The 18,615-nt window shown below is 43.0% G+C and overlaps 2 protein-coding genes across 2 annotated transcripts; one reads left to right on the plus strand and one right to left on the minus strand.

The window, feature by feature from the left end:
* Positions 1-3,692: 3,692 nt before the first annotated feature.
* On the minus strand, positions 3,693-11,056 carry LOC111230696 (zinc finger protein 341-like). Its single transcript, XM_022757513.1, has 16 exons — positions 11,026-11,056; positions 10,089-10,199; positions 9,666-9,856; positions 9,032-9,181; positions 8,525-8,851; positions 8,166-8,349; positions 7,825-7,918; positions 7,631-7,721; positions 7,378-7,442; positions 6,755-6,986; positions 6,217-6,425; positions 5,786-5,882; positions 5,513-5,645; positions 4,928-5,039; positions 4,711-4,781; positions 3,693-4,282 (listed from the first exon to the last, which is right to left on the minus strand). The coding sequence occupies exons 1-16, from the start codon at positions 11,054-11,056 to the stop codon at positions 3,693-3,695; spliced, it is 2,688 nt and encodes an 895-aa protein (XP_022613234.1).
* A 1,742-nt stretch (positions 11,057-12,798) lies between these two features.
* On the plus strand, positions 12,799-18,369 carry e2f1 (E2F transcription factor 1). Its single transcript, XM_022757514.1, has 7 exons — positions 12,799-13,050; positions 13,406-13,505; positions 15,213-15,432; positions 15,606-15,758; positions 16,640-16,754; positions 16,844-17,129; positions 18,128-18,369. The coding sequence occupies exons 1-7, from the start codon at positions 12,799-12,801 to the stop codon at positions 18,367-18,369; spliced, it is 1,368 nt and encodes a 455-aa protein (XP_022613235.1).
* The last annotated feature ends 246 nt before the right edge of the window (positions 18,370-18,615 follow it).

Raw genomic sequence — 18,615 nt, forward strand, 5'->3', positions numbered from 1 at the left:
GTGCTAACTTCACTGTGAAGCAGGACTGCTGCTAACAGGCTGTTATTTTGCCTTGTTAGTGTTAGTATGAAGTAAGTATTCTTTTTACCAATAAATACAATAATAATAAAGTTTTTAAGAGAATCTTAAATTCTCACAGACTGTTATGTAGGTGTCATCTTCTGTTTACAATTGTGAATCATTCTTTGACATAAACAGTAAACATGTCATTTACAGTAATTATCATTAATAGAGGTGATGCTATGAACGTTTTTGAAATAATTCTCGAATAATATAACACAATTAGGTTCTACAATGTATTATCAGTTTTTAAATATAGCTGAACTTGGGTTGCTCCCAGTACGTAGTCTCAGATATTTAGGATATCAATTACTGTGATTTAATACGTCAGTAGAAACTGATCACACACAACAGTAAAAGTGTCAGAGGGTGAAATTTTACTGAAAATGCAGAAACATTTATATATAATGTTCAATATTTACTGAATCTGTTTGAGAAGTGTTGGTTTATTTTAATGGTCATTGTGGAGACTTTAATTGTGGTAATGTTTAAGTGTACTGGCATATACTGAGAAGTGTTCCCAATATTTAGTCAAATATAATTCCTATAAATGGTGTGGACAAAATATTAGGAACACCTCTCAGTATATGGTTAGTTTATATACAGTGTCCAAAAGCCTGAGACCACTTTCCCATGTGGCCTCACATGTTGCTCCACAGCAGCTCTAGTGTCGCTCAGTTTCATTTACAAAGGAGAATAAAAGGAGCCATTAAAAACACTGAACAAGTTCAGCAGGGTATCGTCGTCGTGTCTCACCTATTTCTCCTACTGAATTTTAGGAGAAAAAAATAAAAGAAACAGCATTTCAAACAAAATAGAAAATAAAGTGAAGCTGAAATGAGAATCACAGTTTCTTTCAAATTTTCACTTTGAAAGCCCCCACAGAGTTCACCACCGTTATTAGAGCTGTAGATAGCTGAGATACAGCTGACCTTGGTGCTGTTGACCGGTCTGAACCAGAACGTCACAGGTTCATGTCGTTGGATCACAGCAAGTTTGACTTCTTCACCTGACTGGACCTCTTACTGAGGCTGTAGAGAATTAAAGCTGTTATTGAGGTTAAGTTAATCACTGGCCTGGTTTCCATTGCAGTTTTGTGCAAAATAGAAGCGATTTTGTTGGAAAACACAATTGCAAATGGTCTATGTTTCCATTGACTGATGTTATGCAGATAAAGCTGAGTTTTCTCCTGTTGCAATATCATTCCAATTAAACGCATTTCCAGCAGACTGCCTATCAGTTAGAACTGGCTCCATGGGGCATGATACGGCTCCACTTAACTGCAGAACAAGTGTTTCCATTTCAAATTAGCAAAATATTGCTTTGTCCAATAGGAAAACCACCTCATGCATTTCATCATTTTTTCTAAATTCCCATGATACGGCCCGGGCCACATGATATTGAGCATTTTCCATCCATTAGCAACTTCATTACCCGGAGAGATCCCTTCCTAATGTAATTCCAGTGTAACAAACTAAATCCACAGTCTCTGTCCTGCACAAAAATGTATTCTAAATGTATAAATGTATGTTACATGTGAGCTAGACAAAGCGGGAGGCCACACAGCAAGATCAGAAGATCCTTCAGAAATCTCTTCCAAAAATCCACACTTGACTTCTTCCTGTTCCTGTGTGGGTACACTGGCTGCATCCCACAATATGAAGAATGTAAATATTGATGTATTCGCCCTGATGAAATAAATATGTCAAATAATAATAATAATAAAAATGAAACAAAAAGGGCTGTGTAGAGTGGTGCAATGTCTGTCGGCACAAAACAGAGTGATAAAACCTTGGGCGAAGCATTGGGGCATCAAAAGTTCCAGAAATGAAACTGACTTTCATGCAGTGTAAAGTTTGTTAAGCAATATATGAAATGTAAAATGTTAAAGTAATTCAATTGAAAGAAAAATTTTAATGACATTTACATACAGAGAAGAACATGTTTGTCTGTGTCAGGGAAACATCTGCAGCAAGTGTTTCCAACCCAGAAGGTTTGACACTGACCTCACTCACACTGCAGGTGTGTCACACTGTGTGACTGTTGGGGGAAAGACTGGGGAGGAGTGGAGGGAAGGGATGAAGAGAAGACAGGCGGATTTAGAACTTTTAATTGGAATTATTTATTATTATTATTATATTTTATTTGTTGCATTTGTAGTGGTGTTTGTGTCACCTGGTGTCTCATGATGATCTCAGTCCAGTGTTCCCGCTCTTTTAGCTCTGTGTTTGGTCTCCACCAGCTCCTGAGGGAAATCTGTCTCTTTAGCTTCTTAATGCTCCACTATGTTCAGCAGCTGCTCTCGGGCCGTGTCTGTCTGTCTGTTTGCTGCTGAGGAGGTCGTGGACAGTGGCTACAGCCTAAAAAGTCTATATATTATAAGATGACAAAGACTTTTACTGCACTGTTCTGTTTCTTTTCTTTTAATTACATTCTTAAACTGCATTCACGATGGCCTTAAAAAGGTCTTAAAAACTCTTCAACACCAAGATAGAAAGTTAAAATGAACGCAGTGCAAAAACTGGACATTGACTGTTTCCCTGGTAAAAATGTTGTAAATAGTTTCCATTGGGCACAATGCTGTTACTGTATGTAAGAATTCATTTGTAATTTGTGCTTTCTTTTATTCTTGCAGCTCACATCATGTGCTGTGGTACAGTGGATGGATGGGCATCGGTTGAGAAAACTAAGGTCATCACAGGGGGAGGAGCCATGGAGAGAGATCATCAGTTTCACCTGTACCTCAAATTCTGTTAGTAAGTTATATGATAAGTTTATCGCACTACAGTCACTCACTATCGCCTCTTGAGGAACAAAGTGGTGTTACAAGATGAGATGGACTGTTCAGGACATCTAGCACCAGTTACACAGTGAACCTTTTCAAGGCAATCTGCAGTCACTTATTTCTGCCCCATTAAAGCCATTACCATTCTGTTCAAATAACCTTTGAGACACAAGTAAACTTAATGATAATAATAATTCACTTTTTGCTACATAAAGTTGTTGTTTTGACTTCTGTGGTTTGAAGGAGCAGTGTGTAGGATTTAGTGACATCTAGTGGTGAGGTTGCAGATTGCAACCAACTGAACCTACAGTGGCCTTCAGGTAATGTAAAAATGTGAAAGGACCCCTATAGAGCCAGTGTTTGTTTTGTCCCTTCAGGGCTACTGTAGAAAACATGGCAGTGCAACATGGCGGGGGCTCCATGGAAGAAAACCCGCTTCCTCTGTAGAAATGAATGGGCTCATTCTAAACTAACGAAAACACAACAACTCTTAGTTTCAGGTGATTATACACCGATGAAAACCTAATTCTGAATATTATATTCCATTTCTGCCAATAGATCCCCCCTAAACTCGACACACTGGTCCTTTAAGTTGCACAAAATCTGTACTTCAGAACATGGAAATGGTTCACTGGTTATTTTGGCAACACAGATCTACCAGGTAACATATCCCAAAAATCATCTTCATTTACAGGAAAAGAAGTAAAATGCGTGCATATGATTTTAAATAGCGTTTTAATTTAAAACAAATAATGAAATCATTCCCCAGACTCTGATTGTTTTTTTTTAAAATGATGGATAATTGGTCCACGTCCAGGAAACGCTCCCGCAAAGGTGATGTTTGAAACTACAAACATGGCTGCTGCAAACAGTTTTGGTCATTGCTCTGAATCTGCTCCAGCGCTTCGCCGCCATGTTCCACCCCGTCATCTTCCTCCTCCTCCTCCTCCTCCTCCTCCTCCTCTTCTTCTCTTTCTGTCTGTCCTTCGATGGTGATGATAGACATCGCAGCCTGACAGCCCTCATCAATCCTCCTCCGCTCTCCCTCCTCCTCCTCCTCTTCCTCGTGTCTCTCCACCTGCTCGTGGCCGCCCTTTGACCTTTCGTCCTCCTCTCCGTCGTCTCCTCCTGTCCCTGGCCTTTTCGCTTCTCTCGCGAACCTGCTTCTCCTCCCGTCATCCTCTCCATCCTTCTCCTCCGCCATCGGCACTCCTGCCACCTCGTCTCCGTCCGCCTCTCCGGCCCCTCCGTCACTTCCTGTCCCGTTCCCCGCTGCGGGACACTTGTGGTCTCTGTAATAGCTCTGCCGGGTGAATCCCTTGTTGCAGGTGGAGCATCTGAAGCGGTAGTTATCTGTGTGGGACTGCTGATGCTCGAGCATGTGAGCTCTGCGGCTGAACGCCTTCTGACAAAATAGACACTTGTAGGGTTTTATACCTGAGGGAGAGACAAGTTCATAAGAATCATTTTTTGCTACAAGTTTCAGCACAAGTGCTGTATGTAGCTGCAGACTGAACAAACAATTCTTGGATGTTGAGCTGCTGCGGAGGTAGGAGCTGGCTTTGAGATGTTATTCCCATCAGTTGTATCTCTTGGTTTTACAAACATGCCATTAGGATTTGCAGTCAAGCCTTGGGTATGTCCAAAAAAACAGCAATTATTCCACATCTGGATCACTATTAAGATCTAATCTGGTCGAGCTGTTCACTCAGTTTTTAGTTATTCTAACAGACGAGCCATTTAAGAGACAAATCACGTGCGAGAGGAAGTTTCATTGATGCTTCGACTTATCAGAACATCACAAACAGTATTCCACCATCTTTGTTTAAATAAAAATATTAATATTATTGGCATTAATTACTCACCAGAATGAGACAGAATGTGAGCTTTAAGTTTGTCTGGTCTGTTGAATTCTTTGGTGCAGCCAACATGAGTCCTGATGAGAAAACACACAAACGTCAGCATAAAATGAAATGGAAAAACTCACAAGACTGTCCGAAAGGAAAGAGTCAAAAGAAAAGGTGGCATAGAAGCACAGGTGAGAGGCAACAGGAAGAAATGACATCCACTGAGGAGCCTCACCTGAAGGGACACTTGTATTTCTTGAAAGGTTCGTGGATGAGCATGTGTCGCTTCACTTTGTCCTTCCTGTTGAACGTCGCCTCACAGAGGGAGCATTTGTATGGCTTTTCACCTGGGAATGGAATTGGCATCAAACTTAATTTGATTCGTTAGTTAGATTACAGGACAGAACTGTGCTGTTAGACTTTTAACTAAAACAAGGAATATTATTATATATTATCATTATATATTTTTAACTCAAGCGTTTGCTTTGGCAAAATTCTTGCAATTGCACAGCCTTCCAAAGCATTAGAGATTCATCATTAACTTCACATTAATCATTAATTAGTAGCTGAGGAGTTTCCTCAGGTATTATTATGGTACTATTAAGCATTTCCTTTTTCTGGTGTAACGGAGCAGAACTGGGTTGTTAGTCTAAGTCAATGTGGTCACAGTGTGTGCAGACATCATCATCTCATCTCCAGCGTTGTGACGGCTACAACATCAACACATCTGCCCCTGACTCTAGCGACAGAACTAAGCACAGTTCTCTAGTGGCTAAAAGTTTTCCTGTAAAATAAGTGTTTTCAGAAAAGTCGTCCAGACCTGAATGAATGCGTGTGTGGAGTTTGAGGTAGTGCTCTGTCTTGAAGGCCTTCTTACAGATCTGACACTTGAACCTCCCTCCGCTGCCATGAGTGGGGAGGTGGCGTCTGAAGTATCTTTCACACGGGAAAACCTGATGGTCAGAGAGAGAGAGAGAGAGATCGGATCAGACACTGCTGATCTGAAGACACTGGGTCTTTACATGAGGACAGATTTATAGATTTGAAAAAGGTGTATAGTCTGTGTTTGTTCACGTGAGTGTGTGTGCTGCACCTTTTGGCAGTGTGGACAGGGGAAGTTGTGTGAGGCAGTGAGTAGATGTTGTTCCAGAGCCTCATGGGTAGAATATCGGCTCTGACACTTCACACACCTGGAAAAGAAAAAGAAAAGTGTTTTTTGTTTAAATTTTTTTATCAGGAGTAAGAAAGATGTTCTGAACCAACTGACCACAGTAACATCATCATACCAGACAAGTAAGAATCAACTCAAGTCTATTTATAAAGCACATTTAAAACAACCAGCGTTTGAAGATATAATCTTTATAAGTGGCTAAAAAATATAAAGTTTCATCTTTAAAAAGGTAAAAACAGCTGGACACTGATTTTTATCAACTGCTACTCAAACAGGAGTAAATAGTGAATTTATTAGTGACTATTTTTCCTGTGTTCTGTCATAATTAATATGTAATGAGCGGCTGAGCTGACCTGTAGACGGTGGTTTCCTTGCGCGTGTTCTGCTGCGGGCAGAAGCAGTGGGAGTACTGGTGGACGCCCAGTTCGAACAGCGAGGGGAACACCTTGCTGCAGAGGTGGCAGCGGTAGGTCAGCTGCTCCTGGTGCGTCCTGATGTGCTCCAGAAACTGATCCAGCTTCTGGAAAGTCTGGGAGCAGGACTTCAGCACACACTTGTAAACCTGTAGGGGAGCAGACATGTAGTCCAGTTCACTGATCCAGTTTTATGTGAGTGTTTTTATCCCATTTATTCAACTCCCAAGTGAGTTACCAAGTCATGTATAATTTACCTTACTGCCCACCATTTTCTAATGCGTACCCTATCATGTATTTATGAGAATGAATAGGAACTTACAGATACCTGACATGTGCATAAGAAAGGTAATTTATGACAGAGAGCATCATACTCGATTTTAATTTTGCCAGAACTTCTCTATCATTGTGCTCTGTTGGTCTCATGTGAGTCTGTACTGCTGGGAGACTCTGAGGGCTTTGGTATGCATGTGCTCACCTGCTCCCCTTTGTGCTGGGTCAGGTGCGACTTGAGCTGGAAGTAGGTCTTGAACTTGCTGGCGCAGAACTGGCACTGGTAGGAGCTGTCGATCACGACGATCTGTTTGGTCGGAGCTTGGCACTGTTGGCTCTGGTTGGACGGCAACTGCATCTGTGCCTGAGGATGCCCGTTCTGCACGGCGTTCTCCCCAGCTTGGCTTCCCTCCTGATCAGCCCGAGCCTCAGTCGCACTCTCCTCCAAATCCCCCGCGGCTTCTGTAATCAAGGATTGCACTTACTGTGAGGACATACAGAGCCATAAATCTGATGCTGGATCAGTGAGCATTCATACTTTTACAAGTGGGACCAGCTTTTCTTAGTCCTGAATTAGTAGCAACCTTAAACTAGATAAAATATGAACGACGTGTTGATGATGTAACTGGTTTATTAACTTGTCGTCATAATGTCATCAGTGTCATTTTACAGATTTTACCTGTTTGAGCTGCTGCTTCCTCTGCTTGTGTTTGACTGGTCTGCTGCTGAGACCCCTCCTCCTCCTGTTCACCTTGCTGCTGCTGCTGCTGCTGCTGCTGCTGCTGCTGCTGCTGCTGCTCCCCGCCTCCCTCCTCCTCATTGGACGACACTGGCACTACCTTCACTGTGACTGGTAATCTTGATACTGTGCTGGCCACACCCATAGGCCATACCTTGAAGATTAAAAAAATCAGTTGTTGTTACTGTGTTGGTTGCCTTCATGTTCAGGTTTAACATGAAAGTGCTTTTTGATGCATTTTAAATTATGCTCTAGAGAAAACTGGATATGGCAGTTTATTCAATGAATACATGTCCAGAGGTGCAACATTAGGTTAAAGAAACTGCAGCTGGTCGTGTGAACCTTGTGCGTCTGCATGTGTTTCTTCACGTTGGACTTTTGGGCGAAGGCTCGTCCACAGACGATACACTGAAAGGGTTTCTCTCCCGTGTGGCTGTGAAAGGAAAATGGTTGTAAGTCAAAACCGAGTCACTTTCTTTCGCACAAGCATCCATTTTGTAGTTGTGTACAGTTTTCGGTGCCGGTCGGTAACTCGCCTTCGGATGTGCTGCTGGAGATCAAAGTTTTTCGCGAAGATTTTGTCGCAGAAATTACACTTCAACTTCGGACCTTTTCCTTTCAGCTGCTCGGCTGCGGAGCAAAATTTAGAGAATGAATATTAATCCTAAAGTCATCATCGTACAAATCGGTGGTAAATCATTATGTCAACATTTTAAAACTGATCAATATTTGTTGATTTTGAATGGATCTGACAGAAATACGCAGCAATACATTATACACACTGGATGTGTTGTGTCTGAGAATTTTCCTTCATGATGGTTTCGTCATTTGATATTAAAATGGGTCAAATATAAGTTTAACCTTTTTCCTCACAGACCTGTTGCTCCGTCGGGGCTCTTCTTGTTGCTCCTCGGACGTTTGGGAATGATGACCTTTTCGAAATCGCCCAGCTCCGTCAGGTTGGTGGTGATGCTGCAGGTCTTTGTTTTGGTGCCCTGCTTCCCGGGGCTGTAGACAGGAGGGGTGGTGAATGACTGGCTCTCCACACACTGACTGGGCACCTGAGGGACACACACACACACACACACACACACACACACACACACACACACACACACACACACACACACACACACAGGCTCAGTGCTTTGTCTTACACTGCCAACAGCTTTGGAATGAAATGATGCATAACATATTTAATACTGCGATTGTAACCAAACAGCAAACTTTACTCACTTGTACAGGATGGAAGGGCTGCAGACCCAGCGTGTGGATCTCTGCACCACCACCACCACCACCACCACCACCACCACCACCAACCCCAGCCATATGGGGCATGGCGCTGTACACCTGGACCACTGAGTTGCTGTGGCTCGCTGGGACTTGAGAAGAGAGCGGCTGCTGGGCGGGCTGGCCGGCTGGCAGGGGGTGGGCCGGTGTTTGGCTGGAGGGCAGGGGGTGGGACGACTGAGTCTGTTGCTGTTGATGGTGATGATGATGATGGTGGTGGTGGTGATGGTGCTGAAGGTAAGATACGCCGGCTGTGTGCATGCTCAGGTTACTCTGCAATACAAAACAAATACATGTGATAATTGCTGTATGATTTTATGATTATTTCATTCTTTAATTAAGGCTCCTAATGGACATTTCCAATTGTCCCAGTTTAGCTCTTAATGAATCATCTCACAGTTTTGGTCATTTTTATCTCGGGTTATGGTGTAATGCTTCCCCCTGCTGGTTTACCTGTATGGGCGTCTGCATGGCGGCCATGGGCTGGTCGATGGAGGTGAAGGCTGAGATGGCCGACATGAGAACGTCGTCACTGACCAGCACGTTGCCTTGGACCAGAGTGTGTGTCAGAGGGGAGGGAGGGACTGTGATGTAGGTGGACACCTGGTGTAGAAGTGCAGAGTAAAACACAAACATGAAACCTAGGTTGGTGCTTGTTATTTTGATCCAGAAACGATCCACTGCAGGCGAAATGAAGTCCACGATTGCATCAAAAACTTATAATCCTTAATATTTTGCTAAATACTGTAATTATAATTATTGATCATAATTATTTACAATCATTCTGTCACTGTTGTCATATTTAACACAAATTCAAATATAAAATGACATGTATTTATTCAGTTTTTTTTATTGTTTTAATGTTTATTTGTCCTCATCATGTCCTCTCTTTGTTTCCTGTACCAGTGATTTGGTCACTTTCCTTGTTCTCTATTATTAAAACCCATATTTAAAATCCTCAAAATAAATGTCTCGTCTCTTTTATTACTGGTTTATATACTGCTAGTGTAACAACAAACTGTATGACCTGACCTGAAAGAAATTGTTTCTTTATTATCTGATTGAGCATTAAATTCTCTATCCTCACCTGTCTGTTGGCAGGAGTCTGTGGTCCGGAGCTGATTGACGGGACGGGCGTGTAGACGTTGGTGGAGGCCAAGGACACTGTGGACAGGGAGGGGGCGCTAGACTGGCACTGCTCCCTCTTGTGTGTCATGAAGGCTGGCAAAGAGTTGAACTGTTTTTTACACTTCCCACACAGGAAGACGTCCTCGTCGTCTGCAGGAAGGACAAACGAGGAGGTTTGAGAGAAAGGAATAACACACCTACCTCCAGAATGTTCACACAAAATATATTCACTTTGATAAGATTAATGTATTTCGCATGTGAATAAAAAGAAGGAAATCAGGCAACTTGTCATGAGCAGCAAACGCATCCCTGGCTGCACAATCAAAGACAAAAGCAGGAACAAAGTCGTACTGTCACCATGTACTGTATTTGTTGTACAAACCCATAGACTGGATAGCGGGTGTGCCAGAGACGTTCTGGTTGTTTGGGTCAGGAACTCCGCCTTGGCCATCCAGCAGAGACTGGACCGCCAACACTGTCTGGTTGTCCATCCCTGAAGACGAAGAAGAAGAGGAGGGTGGAGAAACAGCGTAATAAGTAACAGGCTCAACTGTACTCTGAGCACGTAGTTCACTGAAAACTTAAAATATGAATGTAGTTTTTATGTCTCTAAAGGGGTCTGGGCGAATAACATGAAGGGGAAGAACATTGATTGGCCCTGAAAATGATAGAGAAACCGTATCTTATTGAAGGACACTGACTGATCCATGCACTAACTGCTAAATCCTCAGTGAAAAGAAATAATACTAAGTGCCTTAAGTCAAGACTAGCAGCTTTATATAGGGTTATCTACCTGCCACTGCAGCTCCACTTATAGTTACCTTATATACATTGTGGAAGACTGTACACAAATCTATTAATAATAAGGATTAATACCTCAGGAGATTACAATACACAAAGTATACGGTCGCTTTAAATTAATTAACACAGACACACTATTAACCTTTACAGGTATTTTATAGGGATATTACAGTGGGTTTTGATCAAAATGGCCTGCTGCAAAGATGTAACATGCAGTGTGAATAGCAGCTGGAGGCCCACATCATTTTTGCTGCCTGACTCCAATAGATGAGACCAACTTACAGTCACATGCTGCTCATAAGGTCTAAGCAATAATCAATCTGTTTGTTTGTTTACAGTCCTAGACACTCTGCCTTCCAGGGGATGTTTTGATTGTTATATCAAGAGTATACGCATTGCATAGTTTTATACTGAGTTTTGCGTACATCGAAATGGGCCCGGTATGTTGACGTTGTTTAAAATAACATTCACGTTTTATTCTTGCTGTAGAAACGTGGTTATTAACAAAATATTCCTACCTTCAAGCACTTCAAATATTGCCTGCGCCATCTTGTAGCTCTCCAGCTGCGCGATAGGCGCTCGATTGGCAGGGTCTGCCTGTGGAGGGACGCTTCACTCAACTCATCGGAAAACACGATGGAAACCCTCAAACTCAGAAGTTAGAGGCAAAACATTTGAATAATTAATGTTCACACTACACTGCCGAGGGTATATAAATATATACCGGCTGGAAGTACAGGTTGTTTGTCTAAAGGCTCAAAGGCTGGCAGATGAGGTTTTCGTTTCTCCAATGAACATTTTCCCCACGTAAAAAGACAAATAGCACCTGACAACTGAGTACAGCAATGTCACGCACTGCAGTTTAAATTATGAACAACTTGTGCAAGAGCAAGTGCAATCAATCATCTGTTAATTTGTAATAATATAAGAAAATGAAAGTGATGCGAAGAAGTTTATTTTTTCCGTGGAACATGAACTCACCTTTGGATCGACGAATCTGCGCTCGGTAAACGGACAGACACCCTTCTACACCAATCAGAGAGCGTCAATTCCGCCCTGCGGAAAGAGCAGCTTTTTGACCAATAGCAGGCGTCGGATCGGCGCACGTGCCCATTTCGCGGCAAAAAAGATTTCGCGCGAAAACCGTCCAAGCCTTGTTTAGATGTAGATCAGCTGGGACAATAACAACAATAACAGCCGATAAAGAGGTCGCGACGGCGCTTTCACGTATGGACCGCTCCCGGTGCGAACAACCGAAGGACCGGCGGCTCCTGTTGTAAAGGATGCGTGTGTATTTCACCGCTTTATTCCTTTTATTTCCAGTTTTGTCGGACTGCTTCCTGCGTGCCCCAACAAAACGAGGGGGTTGAAGAACTGCGGCTAATAACTTAGCTAGCATGCTAATCTGCCATATAATTTCATATGTAACGATTTCTGTGTATTATCTGCTGAAATAGTGTCGCTCTCATACGTGTACTGTCAAAGATGCTTTTGAGATACGATGATGCCTTTTGCTTAGTAGGTATTTTATTTCGATAGCTTACTTCTGGAAAGCTGCTATAAAGTTTTAATAGCCTTTTAACTAAGCCCCGTCTCAGGCGTGAGGAGAAATAATACAGTTTTATAGACGTAAAGAGCTAGTTTAGTGGCTGCTCCGGGTTGTTTGTGAACTTGTGTCAGTCTGTGTTGTCAGGACAGAAGCTAGCTCGTTAGCAGGGTCGGTAGCTGTGTTGAGGGCAGTGTGGCCAGGCCTCGCGGCTGTACTGTACTGACAGGAGAGATGAAAACAAAAGATTAGCTTGCTCCCTTGCTAGCTCGCTAACCTCCAGTGTTTATTACTGCCACGGCCAATGCATGACTCTTTCTTTGATAACATATCAGCGGCCGAGCCTCGAGGCGCAGAGTTGGTAATGCATTTAGCAATATTATTTTATTTGTCAAATTTCCTGTTTGGCAGAACACCCTGTCTTGCTTTTTCACCATAAGTGTAAAATTGATTTAGCACGTCGCCTGCGATAGTTGTCACTTAAAGTTATATTGTTAGTCAGGGCATGTGTGTAGTAGCTTCTTTATAAACAGTAAGGCAGACAATAGAGAAAGAGAAGCATTTTATAGAGATGTTTGGGAACACCTGCAGGAAAACTTTCAGGAGGTTTCAACATTGTTCCTTAAATTCACTGAGTACAGCAAATGCAAGTAGGTGCTGAGCCTCTGTGTAACCACAGCGTCTTAGTTTGTGATCCCTCAGCCCCCCTCAAGTCCAGTGAAGGGGTACTCAGTGACACACTGCAATGTCAGAAACTCTGATAACAGGGCAGACATCGGAGGATCTGTTGGCCGACTTTGAGACTCTGCTGAACTCTGGCAGCATTGACCTGGGCGAGGACCATCAGATAGTGATCATCACCAGCCCCAGCAATGAGGGACTCCACCCGGCCGTGGCCCCCACCAGCACAGGGGAAATCCTGCTGTTTGCCACACCCCAGGGCCCCGCTGACGTGGGCATCCAGGACAAGAGACGACCGGCTCTGGGAAGACCTCCGGTGAGGAGAGAGGGATGTGGTGTGGGAAGGAGGGACAGGGACAGATGTAAGAGAAAGTGAAAGAGCGAGATGGGAAGTGGTTGGCTGAAGAGTTGTCTGTCAGCGTAATGCTTTAAAAAATTTACATAAACATGCATCTGCCTGCATAGCATAACTGTACAAATCCCTCCACCTGTTGCTTTAAGACATTTAGTTTTGCTTTCTATTCACCAGGGGATTTCTTTTCCAGTCATGTTCACTTTACTTTTCTCTTCTCAATACAGAATTAGTACATAATTGTAATAACATGTAGTTTATAATAATGGTAGGTTTTGACAAAGTATTTTTTTTTCTGCAAACATTTGTATTTGTTCAGGTGAAGAGAAAGTTGGACCTGGATAGTGACCATCAGTATGTCAGCACCACTCGACCGTCCGTGGGCCAAGCACCACCCTCCACACCTGCCCCTCCCAGAGGTACACACACACACACACACACACACACACACACACACACACACACACACACACACAAACTCTCAGCTGATTTGTCTTTCATTGTTACAGACATTCAGAAGCTCCACATCAGATGTGAGTGAGCACTCAATCCATCCATCCTGTCATCCATACTCTTACTTCACCACAACCCACAACTAGTAGAAATAATATAACTTTGTGGTCTGTTCGAGTCAGAAAAGATCAAGGGAGACAATGGTTATTATTATTTGTGTTTTCAATTATGTTGTTTTCTCCCTACCATTAACATTCACCAATCATTGTGGTTCACAAGCTCAAAACACAAAGTATGAGATTTGAATGGTTGCTTATTGGAGTCATGCTTTACTTCATGCCTTAAAGGGAAACAAGAACTTTAAGTGTAAAAGGTGGTAGTGTAGCTACCGATTATTTTCATGATCAAATAATCAATTGATGGTATATAACATTAGAAAACAGTCAAAAGAGGAAAAAAAGAAATGGCAGTTTATTTTCTTTCAATCAAATGATCATTGCAGATCTAAACGGCGGACAGGATCAGCTATTGACATCTGACACACGCATTTCTTAGAGTTAACATTAATGGACATATTTGTGGAAATCGAAGCGCCTGTGTTCTGTAGGACTGATCACTGACACACATCAGACAACGCCTTAATCACACCATCCACGTGGGTTTCTGTTGCACTTCCTCAGCATAAAAATCAGCATCTGGAACAGTGTCTGGAATAAAGTAGATATTATTTTAAAAACAAGAACATGCGAGAATTGGTTGTTGGGGAAGTTTCACACAGAATAGGACTGGAACTGAACTTTTTTACTACAAAACTGAAACTACTTAAAAAGTGACACGATTCATCCCAAATTCTCTCTGAAGTCACAGTGGTAGTGAAACCGAGAAGCTGCTGTGAATGGTGTGAATTTGAGGAGAAGCCGTTCAGCTTTTTATATATTATTCATCTGGCGTTCAAGTGTTTTTTGAATTTTATATTTATTGCCTCTCAAATTGCCAAAGACTTGATGTTTTGTACTGAAAGGGCATTTGTGATAGATTTCAGCATTTGCCTTCTGGCCATTTACCATTACCATTGTTCATAAAAAAAGAATGAAATATGTGCCAGAAACAAATCATGGCTCATAATGTGAAGCTTGTTTCTCAGAAACTCGGACGTGTATCTGAGGAAATACCTCCGTTCTGAGGTGATATGTTCATTAGGCTTCGGATGGCTGACATAGATAACATGTTTAATCAAAGTTATAAGCAATAAGCTGTAAGAACGCATGTAATTTGTGCTATAATGACGTTAACAAAAGTAAAATGACGGGCAGCTCCTCCGATGTAAATGTTTAATTTGATAGAACTGAATATCCTGGAAATATGAAAATCTGCAAATGACTGACATTTGTTTTTAATTAGATGTAAAGTATGATAAAGAATATTAACTAGCCAGTTAAAACTTAATGTTTCACTTAAATGTGATGTACAGTCATAATCCTTTACCCCTGTTCATCCACCAAACTCTCCCCTTTTTTGCCGTCAGTGGCTTTCATGACACACCACGTGTCTCATTTAATTCAAAACCTGGAAAAAAAAATTTAGATTCATTGACCTCCATTTTTGCTGTGGGCCAATAAGAAAAACAACCCAGTGTGGTTATAAGCAGAATTTCTAACTCTTTCCTTTTCCAGTTCCTAGAACCACCACAGAGAAGTCACGGTATGACACGTCGTTGAACCTGACCACCAAACGCTTCCTCAGCCTGTTGTCCCAGTCAGCTGACGGCGTGGTGGATCTGAACTGGGCCTCGCAGGTCCTGGACGTGCAGAAGAGACGCATCTACGACATAACCAACGTCCTGGAGGGAATACAGCTCATCTCCAAGAAGTCCAAGAACAATATCCAGTGGCTGTGAGTAAAAAATGTGACAACATGAAATTTGTGTGTGAGACAACATAATAGGCACAAATGAAAAAATCTGAAGACATGAATGAAAAGAAAATAAGCAGGAAGTACTGTGGCTGTTGTGTGTTTTACAGTCCATAAACCACTCATCTGTTTTTCTGTGCTGTCTTCCCCTGCAGTGGTAATCGAATTGATGCAGCATTGGTTTCCCGCCACAAGGAGTTGCAGAGGGAGGTGTGTGACCTCACAGAGGCTGAGGAGCAGCTGGACGAGCTCATTTCCAAATGCAACCTGCAGCTCCGACTTGTCACAGAGGACCCGCAGAACAAGAAATATCCTTTTGGCCACAATCAGGTGTCCTAACTGACACGGGCACTAGCTTCGACTCGTCAGACGGGTGTGAATGGAAAGTGATTCTAGCAGCAGCAGTGAAGCCTAATTGCTTCCACCACGTAGGGTATGTTTTCACCCTTGTCTGTTTGTTTGTTGGTGTCCCAGCTCTTTATTCTGAATACACAATTAAATAGCGCAGATGAACACAGGTCGACGTGCGCTCCGGTTGTGTCTGCAGCGCACTCTGCTCCAAACACGAGTCAGACTTGTTCAAACTGAGCCATTTCGATGGTGCACCGCTGTGTCTTCGCCCGCGAGCCCCAGCACACTTCTGCATATGAAGAAGAGGAGAGTAATTAGTCACCCAGATACAGCCGCGCACTTATTAACCCACCTCATCACTGCTCCCTGAGCCACGCTGCCACCCCCACACCCCGCAGCTGAGTATTTTTTTTTTCCATACAGTATTATGTGACCCAGATGTCTCTGGTCCAGTCCACGGAAGTTCGAGACAAATCTGAAGGAATAGGAGCTGGAAAGGATAGTTAGTGCCCTCTAAAAATGAAACTAAAGTAAAACAATAAAAGCTGGATAAATATGATATAACTGTCAAACAGAGCATGTAGATGTCATAGTAGTAGTGTACAGTAATCAGCCAGGTGCTAGCAGAGCAGGGTGTCATGTCGGTGACATTGTGCTGCGGCATCTGTTCCAGCTTGTTCTTCACATTCCTCCTCAAACTTTGTGATTTATTTAATTTTTCCCACTGCCATCAACAGCAAAGCTTTGTTCAGGGTGGTGTCGCAGCCATGGACTCCGCCGTTCTTAGTATGAGACCACTTGCGGCTGTGTTGTGCTCCTTAATTGTTCTGATCGTCACGCTGGGTTATGTGCGCTGCCAGGACCTGAGGAAGTCATTTGATTCCCCGGACCAGCTGGTGATGGTGATCAGAGCTCCACCAGAGACCCAGATGCAAGTTTCAGAACCCAGCGAGGTGCAGGCCTTAAAAATAAGTTTGAATGATACTTGTGTCTTTATTTTGAGGCCGTGAGTTTTTCATGTCTGTTTGTCCGCATCTCTCAGGGTTACCAGGTGTCGCTGAGAAGCACGCGGGGTCCAATCGATGTCTTCCTCTGTCCAGAAGACAGCTCCGGCGTCTGCAGCCCCATGACGGGCAGCAGTCCCTCGAAACCCGCCTCTGCTGACCCCTCCCTGGTCCCACCTCCCACACAACCCACGGACCAATCGCAAGCCAAAACCTCCACGACCCCCCTGGAGGTGGGTTTATCATCCCCAGCGTCGACATCGTCCACAGTGACGGCAGCCTCCCAGCAGGAGCCCTCATCACTGGTGTTAGGCGGTTACACAGGTGAGTGTCGTTTAATGATCATACATCTAATTAAAAAGTATCAGCTTCATGTCAGTTACAGTGGATTCATATTAGAACAAAGATAATACATCTCTTCCCTTTCGTACTGTCTTCTGTAACAATGTGCCCCGAGTCATACGGTAACATTGTATCATATTAAAAGCAAAAATTGTGGATAGTGTGCACATCCAAGCTCAGCTGGATACAAGTAGAGGACAGCAAACAGCAGCGAAGGAGCTATTTGTATGTTTTGCTGTTGCTACAGAGTTAGCGTTAGCATTAACAGTTGTTTACTTACCAGTCTAGAAGAAACTTTACAAGTCCAGTGTCAAACTTCAAAACCAAACCAGCAGCTGTGTCCAAAGGTGGAAAGCAACAACTCTTGTCTCTATCACGTCTTTTCTTCCTCTGAAGTTAGCACGCTAACCAGCTAGCCCCGGCCCGTCTCGTCACTTTCCGATAGCGAGTCACTGTAGCCTCCAATCTGCCCTGAAGAGGTAGCGCTGCTCAGAGCGCCATGAGAATGAATGGAGGGTGTTTTTAAAAACATCACTTACTTTTTTTTTCTTGAATGTTTTCCCCCCTTCAAACTTTAATTTAATAGGGCTTCTTCACCTCAGACATTTCAACACCACAGGTATTACTAATATTGTTAAAAATGGTTTGGGGGTTTTGTTCCATTTAAGTGCCCAAGTGAGTGAGCATAAACTGTATAACTGTAATATATTGCATGGATCCTGGAACTGACACACCTGGAACACCTGGAATGCAGACACCATCAATCCTTCTAGCAACATTTCTGCTTTTTCCTGCTGTGACATGTCAAAGTGTCCGCTGTGAAAAAGGCCTCTATGAAAGAAATCTGTTACAGGTGTGATATGTACAAAATGAAGACGGTTAATAAGGAGAGTCAGTTGATCAATCATTAGTAGATCATTAGTCTACCTATCAAAACCCAGCACAGACCAGTGTTTTTTACCTTTTACTTTCTACGACAGAATCGCTTCTGGGAGGCGATCCCTTCTCCGGCCTCGGGGACATGCCAGACTTTGACCTCTCACCCCTCTCCTCCTCGGACTTCCTGAACGGAGAAGGCCTCCATCTCCCATTGGACGGTTTCATCAACCTGTCCCCCCCCCACAGTCACGACTACCACTTTGGACTGGAGGACCACGAAGGCATCAGCGAACTGTTCGACTGTGACTTTGGCGACCTGTCGCAAGTTTTGGGCGACAGTTAGACGAAAAGAAGAGGAGGAGGAGGAGGAATGTGGGAAAATGATCAAATTTAGGACTAAATGAGGCCTGGAAATCAACATTTTATGGACAAAATGTTTGTTAAGAAAAAAAAACAAAAAAAAAAAACCGCACAGGCTTAATGTAACCTTAAATTTGGGGATGGATGAAAATTATTGGCGGATAAATTGCCTGTGAAATGCCCCAAGTACAAAATCTTAAATTCCCCCCAGATTGTACAGCACATTATT

This window comes from Seriola dumerili, unplaced genomic scaffold (genome assembly GCF_002260705.1).
Source record: "Seriola dumerili isolate Sdu_G_001 unplaced genomic scaffold, Sdu_1.0 BDQW01000278.1, whole genome shotgun sequence".
NCBI classification, from domain to species: domain Eukaryota; kingdom Metazoa; phylum Chordata; class Actinopteri; order Carangiformes; family Carangidae; genus Seriola; species Seriola dumerili.